This window comes from Centruroides sculpturatus, unplaced genomic scaffold (assembly GCF_000671375.1).
Source record: "Centruroides sculpturatus isolate CEXI.00-Female unplaced genomic scaffold, Cexi_2.0 scaffold213, whole genome shotgun sequence".
Taxonomy (NCBI): domain Eukaryota; kingdom Metazoa; phylum Arthropoda; class Arachnida; order Scorpiones; family Buthidae; genus Centruroides; species Centruroides sculpturatus.
Window position 1 is genome coordinate 155,715 of NW_019384355.1, and position 8,308 is coordinate 164,022.

At 31.7% G+C, this 8,308-nt stretch overlaps 1 protein-coding gene across 1 annotated transcript in view; it reads right to left on the reverse strand.

Moving 5' to 3' along the window:
* Positions 1-8,308, reverse strand: part of LOC111639369 (plexin-B-like) — a 163,673-nt gene that overhangs the window by 67,682 nt on the left and 87,683 nt on the right. The window contains exons 11-13 of the mRNA XM_023385244.1: positions 2,115-2,207; positions 1,909-1,993; positions 1,648-1,820 (exon numbers count right to left, since the gene is read on the reverse strand). Coding sequence (XP_023241012.1) covers positions 1,648-1,820; positions 1,909-1,993; positions 2,115-2,207 — 351 coding nt within the window. The remainder of the gene's footprint in view (positions 1-1,647; positions 1,821-1,908; positions 1,994-2,114; positions 2,208-8,308) is intronic.

Here is an 8,308-nt window from a genome sequence, read left to right on the forward strand (position 1 = left end):
GCTGGTCAGTAGTAGTCCAAATTCAATACGAACGTTTGTTTCTTGAAAATTTGATCACGATTTAAATACAGTATTTATTTTTAATATTACCGATATGTCATCGAAAAGAAAACGTGTATTATCATTAAAAGACAAATTAAAGTATTTGTTTCGATTATCCGGATTTTTCCTTATCCGGACTACCTTCATCCCCAATTAGTCCGGATAATCGAGGTTCTACTGTATTATATAACAATTTAGTGACGGAGCACTACAATAATATATAACACAATATAATTCCAAAAACCACAGATTTAAAAAAATTTGTATACATTATATCCTAGACTATTTATTGCATTAAAATGAAAATCATATCTGGAATAAAGTAAACAATTTTATTTATAATTGTGAGAATTCGAATCCCCCCTTTTTGTTTAAATTAATTTTAACCAAAATGTTGATATTGAAAGTAATATTTTATAATTTTGAAAGAAAAAGCTTTATTTTCCACCAAAAAGAGAAGGAAACCATTAAACCACACTTTCTCTCCAACAGAAGTTGAACATCCTTTTTCTTTTTCCCTTATCTTTAAAAATTTAGTAACCAAACTGAAAGTCAACCACTCTGAATTTCCCCACTCATCCTGTTCACGTGGGAAAATACTACATGCTCATTGGAGAAAATCGGCGAAAAAGAGGATTATTTTTCATTGTTTGAGGAGTGCGTCAGAACTTCTCAATGTAGAAGGATGTATTCCCGTTGAGGCTCCAAAGAACACACCCATACTTGGAGTGTGCCAAAATCTTTCGAAGAGGATGTATTCCAAGTGAGTCTCCTAGACCACACCCAAATCAAGGAGTGTGCCAATGACCTCCTTGTGAGAAGACATATTCCAGGGCAGTCTCCTACAACTGACGCCCAAAATCTTTGAAGGGTCCATCATCAGTTCTACAAGCTACAAGCCGTTTATCAAGTTCCATCTGAAATTCCCAAGATGAAGAAGTAAGGAACCAGGTGATAAAGTCCCTAAGCTTAAACGAACCTTTTCTCGACTCTCAAAGGGAAGACAGCGGGAAAGACCAAATTCCAAAGAACCTGTTTAGGTAGTATAATCTACAATCATTGTAATCTCTCTCTCCCATGAGTTAGGAATTTATCTCATTGTAATCTTGAGTGTTTTAATTTGATCCATTAAACATTTTGTTTTTGTTAATTTTAATATGACTGGAAACCTAAATCTCTGTCCTCCCCAGGTATGACGTCTCTCCAACTTGTAATTCCTCATTATACGTGTGTTAATCCACGGATTAAATTGATTAACTGGTGTCAGGAGAAATTACCAGGGGTTCCCGAGAACAACTGGCCATACTTAAACATATAAAAGGAAGTCATCCATCTGATAAAGTGAGCCGATCTTACGATCTTGTATCAAGTAAGCAGCATAGTCAAAGACTATGTCCCTGACTTCTCACATAATAGTTCAGAATTAAATTATGAGATTTTAATTATAATTATTAACTACATGTCTAATAACTTGTCATGATTTCACTAATCAAATCTGAAATGTTAAATTATATCTTACATAAATGCTAACTGATAAAAAAATAAACTTTTTTATATATTTGTATAAATTCTAAAAAAAATTTAAACTAATTTTTAATAACTCACCCAGTCAATATGAGGTGGAGGACAATTTGTGGCAACTGGTTCCATACAAGATTCACTATACATGCATGTATTACCACACCAAGCACACTGATATTTACGATCTCTTGTTTGACAAAGTGAACAATCTGCACGACCACTATGACTCCCCAAAAGATGGCATTTATATAGAGTAACTATAATTTTAAAAGAAGTTATAATAAAGCTTTATAAATATAATTGTAAAAAATTCATTCTGTATAATTTAACTTTATCATAAATTACCATTTGTTCTATCTATAAATGTATCACCATTCCATAAAACAGTTAATGATGCCTGTAATTCTCCAATTTCTGCTTGATATGTATACTAAAATTCACAAAGTATATTAAGTTAAATATTAATTTTCAACTTAAATTAATTTTACATAAAAAATACATTAAAATATTAGAAGTTCTAAGAAACAGTAATAGAATAACTTAATACTTACTACATTTTCTGCACAAAAGACAGTATTATCACGAATTCTGGCAAATACTCTTTCTTTTGCTCCTTCAATTTCAACAACACACTGAAATCCTTCCTGAAATATTTTTCAACGAAATTAAAATATAATAATAAAAATTTTAAATTTTATTAATAAATTTAAATATTGCATTTTTAATTAATAGAAAAAATATATCATGATAATGTAATAAAAATAAATTAGAGTGGAATTATAAGCTAATGCAAATCTACAAAAATAGTATGCAACATTGAATGAATTTTAAGATAATGTATTCATTTATTGTCTTAAACTTATAATATACAACAGGGTCAGTCCTTAACGACATTCAATGGTCCAAATATATCATATTGCTTTGAGACATTCTGTACTTCTTTTATAATTTCTCTGGAAACAGTATTAGCTTTATAATTCATATTATTAAATAGCTATTTAATCTATGTCGAAAAGTTTTAATAAAAAAAACCTGACAGTAAGACAATAGTTAATGTTGTAATTTTGCCTGATTGTACTAAATTATTGCTAAAATCAATTTGTCAATATATTAATTTTATATTAAGGCAATTATGTTAATTTTAAAATTTATTTTGTCTTCAAGTTGAATTCTTATTTAAAAGAGTATAATGTTATGTAAAATAACATGGTGTAAATTAATAATAATAATAATAATAATAATAAACATCTTTAAAAAAAAGTGAATGGTACTTAAAATGAATTACACATACCACAATATTCTACAGCTAATGCTGCTTAAATTTAACATCTCAAAGCATATGAAATATTTTACTTTTATGAGATTTTAGATTGTTTTGGTAATATACCTAAAACACTTTGACTGTATAACTGTTTTTCCATAAGAAATTCACTTCCACTCAAATATTTCATGTCAATATGTGAGTAAGTCAGGGAATAAGTGAACATCTCTTAAGTGACCAGTTGTAATTTTCCTAATTGTTCCCTAGACAATAATAAGTGTCTGATTAATTTACTGTTATCAAATTTTACTCCTGGAAGCAAAGTTAAGTGAACAAAACTAGCAAGAATGCAAAATTTTCTAGAAATCCTGGAATTGTGAAATAAAAAGCAATTGGTGTTTGTCTCATTACAGCAGCAGACAACTTGTCATTTGTACTTATGAATGTAAGCATCATTTATCATATATAAAACAAATCAAGGAGCCATGATTTGTCAACAAAATTACAATTTCTTGATGATTTACAAGAAAAAATCTTATCATCATCATCTTAGTAGTAGTGTGAACCTTTGAGGTTCTGTGCTGCAGATACATCTTTCTCAAGTTCTTTCTGTCTACTGCAATGATTCTCCAGTTGAGTAATCTTAATAGTTTTGTCATCTGTTTCTCCAACCATCTTTTTTTGTGACTGTCCTTGAGTCCATGTCCAATCTTTGGATGTAGACAAATTTTGGTAATCAGTCTGGGTTTATTCTTTGAACATAACTGAGCAATATAATTTGATTGGCTTTAAACTTCCTGTTATATATGTGACACTACATAATTGATGTATTTCTGAGATATTGAACAGCAACAAACTGAGACAAAAAAAAAAAAAAAAACAAAAACAAAAATATTTATCCAAAATTTTACACTTAAAAAGTAGGAAAAGTAAGACAATTGGGAACTCTGCAATAATAGTTTAACTACTGCCAATCTGTATATATTACCATATTATTTTCAAATTATTAATGAGTAAATTATAAATACTAATATTACAATAATCACAATATTCTAGCAGTATTTATTAAAATAATGTTGTCTTATTAATAGAATAGTTGTTATGTTGGGTGTAGTGGGTTATACTCAGCTGCCACCAGTTGCTGTGTATTATGCTGGATCACAGATAAGGCATAGCAACCAAAACAAAACAATAATTAAATAAGTGTATCAATCTGTGCATCTGTATTCAGGAATTTCCTAACAATATGTCATGTATTCAATATAGTGTTCTTCTGTAGTGTTGTGGCTGTACGCCTTTTTGTTGTGTATAGTTTTAGGTTTAATTTATATTTTATTCTATGAATTTATTCTTCCTTCCAATTTTCTTTGTTCCTTTGTCTCGAACCTCCAAGAAATGTGACTTACCCCTAGCCACCAGGAGGTAGGGGAGAGACAATAGAGGGTGATGAGGCTGGAGGGAAAAGGAGAGACATTCGAGTGAACATTCTTGGGCTGAACACAAGAGGCAACGGACGTGTGGCTGCAAGGCTTGTAAGTGAAATCCGACGAGAACTGTAAAGAAAGGGAGACCGTAGAGAATGGATCAAGAAAGAGTAGATCAATAGACCTGAGAAGAACCCTCAGAAAGCCAATCTGCAATAGAATAAAACATCTGAGACTCGGAAGTCGAGATGAAGAAATACTTGGAATACTTGCCGATAAATTGGGTACCCCTATCCTACAACTCTTCTTACTTCCCCTTATTTCTATCCTCTTCCTATTAGATTTAAGTTCAATTGAGATTTACGCACGTTAATTAAGTGTTATTGTCGGGTAGTAGTTGTAACGGAACATAACTACACGGGTTACTGTTATGATAGGAACACCAAGTATAATTGGAAGAGTGTAACAAAACAGAGGAAATCTGCAAATAATTTGTTGATATTGATTTATCGTAAAATTAAATTTGTTTTAATTGATTAACACGTGTGCTTTTCTTTTTGCATTATAAGTCTTACAGTGTGATGTGTATATTTCTATTCAACTGTAATGTTCCCAGGCTTTTTCATAGTGTGTATGGACACCTGTAGAAGACAGGACAGCAGGTACAATATGAACCTTATCAATCCTCCACAGATTTCCTATTTCATAGGTAAGTCTTGTGTTCATGCGTACTTGCTGATTTTTTCAGTGCATGTGTTTTGTTGTGGCTGTCGGCCATATTAATGTATATATTTTTGTTAATCATTATATTTTAGGCTTAGTATTTCCTTTGTTCTTTGTCTTCACTATTCTAGAACTTTCTTTCTTAATCCCTTTTCCCTCGGGTGGAATCACCAGTTCTTAGAAATAACATAGAGAAACAAAAGGAGCAATGGGACCCAAGGAGTTTGAAAGTGCAGGAAGGGCAGTTGTGATCTGGAGTTCGTTGAGAGAGGAAGGCAGAAGTGTCGTTCTCCTAATCATGTAGAGACCGATTAGAAGTGACGAGGCCTTGATAAGGCAGTTTTGGGAAGAGAGACCAGTGAGTGAGGTCAGATTAGCGCTCCAAATCTTGAACAAAGAGATTGGGGGCTAAGAACTATTACGACTAAGGTCAAAGCTCTCCTGTTAAGGATTCTTAGTGAGAGATTTCTGAGGATACTTCAGAAAAGATATCCTAAGAGGACAGAGAGAAAATAGGAAGAATAGCAGAAATTAGACGAATATCACAGGACAGTGATCCATCCAAGATCAAGTAGCTGAGAGTTCCCAGGTATTTCTTCCTTCCTCTACTATTTCTATTTCTATATTCTATTTCTATTACTATTTCCCAGGTATTTCTTCCTTACTCTTCTTTCATCCTTACTCATCTATCTTCCTCCTTTTCCTTAGTTTGTAAGTAGATTTAGTTATAGTTGTAAGTCTCCTTGCATAAAATTTTGTCGCAACTCAATCATTCTAATTGCTAAGACTGAAATGTATGGTTACTGTATATATGTGAATATATATGTGGCCTGTAAGTTGGGATCACTAAAATAAGAACCATTCAAAGCATATAAAATTGATCTGTAGTACATAAATATTTCTGTGTTGCATCTCTTTTATGTTTTCCTGTTCGCAGAACTACATAACCTTCGCTACAAACATCACATTGTACATTGTGAGTGTTTGGAATGGTTGTCTATAACATATGTGATTTTATTGTGTTTGTCAATGAGTGTGATATCTGATCTGTTAGTAAATTGTTTTATCTGTGATTATGGCTCTGTCATAGTACATTTTGTGTGTTGTTTTCCAATACTGTCTGTGGAATGTATTTAAAGTATAGTTTGTGCATGTCTAATAATTTGTGTTTATTTGCAAGCTCTTGGTTTATTATATTTGCTACTTGATTATGTCTATGTAAATAATCTCTCTGTGCCAAGAGCTTGCAACCAGAAGTGATGTGTTGTATAGTTTCTGGCATGATGTGACATTTTCTGTATGTGTCATTTGTGAGTGTTGTATCTTTGAGTATGTTTTCTGTCGTTTTTAGTATTTATGACCTGATCCTGTATGGCAATCATGAACTCTTCTGTCTACCCAAAGAGGTATCCCCAAACTAACCAGCTGTTTGACAGAGTTTTGTCAATAAAATCCTGGGCCAGGTCATAAAGTTGTCTGCCATGGAGTGCCTTTCGAGCCCATGATTGCTTAATTTGTCTATGCTTTTTATATGTTATGTTGTATCCATATGATGTAAGTATAAGTTTAATGGTGTGTTATTTAAGTCTGCTAGAGAAACTGCTTTATGTAACTGTGATGTTTCTTGTTTTTTGTAGAAAAACTCTTGTAGTGTCTGTATTTGTTTATAGTGAAGGTTTGTCAATCAGGCCACGTCCACCATTTTTACATGGAAGAGTTAATCTTTCTATGGCAGATTTAAGATGATGTCATTTATGCTTAGTTAAGTGTTGTTCTTGTTTTCCTTTAGAGTTGCTCAAGATCTGTGTGAGTACAATGTATAACTCCAAAAGAATAAGTGAATACTGGGACAACATATGTTTATTGCTTTAACTGTATGTTTTGCATTTAATTCTGTTCTGAGAATAGCATTTAACTTACTTTGATATTCTTTAATTAATCTTTGCTTTATTTGTGTATGTTCTGTTAGTTTGGACTGTTGGAATCCTAAATACTTATAGTACTTCCGTGGATTCAATAACATCTCCATTTCCAAGTGCAAAATGTCCTTTCTTCAGGACTCCTTTTTCTATGCAAAGTGTTTTGCATCTGTCTAGGCCAAACTCCATTTATATATCCTTGGTATATGAATGTGTGATGTGTAGAAGCTGATGAAGTTGTTTTTGAGTGTTGCATAAAGTTTTATGCCATCCATGTACATGAGATGTGACAATGTAAATTATGTTGTTTTTTCTTATCTGTTGTTTAACATGTTTGATAATGGGTTCAGGGCTAACTGTAATTGTAAGCAGAACCAAAAGACTCAAGGAATCTCCTTGAAAAATTCCTCACCTAATAGATATTTGGTTTGTTTGTATGGAAATGTTATGAATCCTGAGATGTAGTGTTTGTCTCCAGTGCTGCATAGTGTTTTGGAAGAATGCAATAAAATATTAACTTATACTGAAACTAGAAAAAATTAAACGAATTACCACCTTTTTAAATATTCCAGAAAATAATTTAATATCATAAGAACGTTTTTGATCATCTTTAACGATCTTCATCAGTTAAATAATAAAGTAAAAAGAACATTAAAGAAATTACAACATAAATTAAAATTATGAAAAAATAATAATTGCGCATGCGTATGTAATGATGTACACTTAATGGAATGAATACAAAAAGATAGGGATATAAAAATATAAAAAATAAAATGAAAATAAAAAGCTCAACAGTTCTGCATTAAAAACTAATGCCTCGTAAAAAATTACAGTTTATCTTCATCAAATGATTTCCATGCTGTAGATAGAGATTGGGCGTCCCTATCAATCATAGGGAGGCCCAATCTCTATCTACAGTAATTTTAATTTATGTTCTATTTCTTTAATGTTCTTTTTTACTTTATTATTTAACTGATAAAGATCGTTAAAGATTATCAAAAACGTTCTTATGATATTAAATTATTTGCTGGAATATTTAAAAAGGTGGTAATTTGTTTAAGAATGCAATAAATGATGGATGTATTTTTTAAATCTGTAGAATATGTAGCAGCCAACTGTGTGGAACACTGTCAAATGCTTTTCTGTAGTCTATATATGCCATGTGTATGTTTCTCTGTTGTTTGTGTGCTTGCCGTAGAATGACTGAATCTATGAGTAATTGTTCTTTGCATCCTCTGTGATTTCTACGGCAACCTTTTTGTTGTTCTGTAAGAATGTCGTGTTCTTCAACATGTTTGTATATTTTGTTTGTGATACAGGATGTCAATAATTTGTAGAGTGTTGGAAGACATGTAATTGGTCTGTATTGTGTGGGGTCTGTGGTTTTGTTGTTTTTAGGTTTCATGTAGGTGATGCCC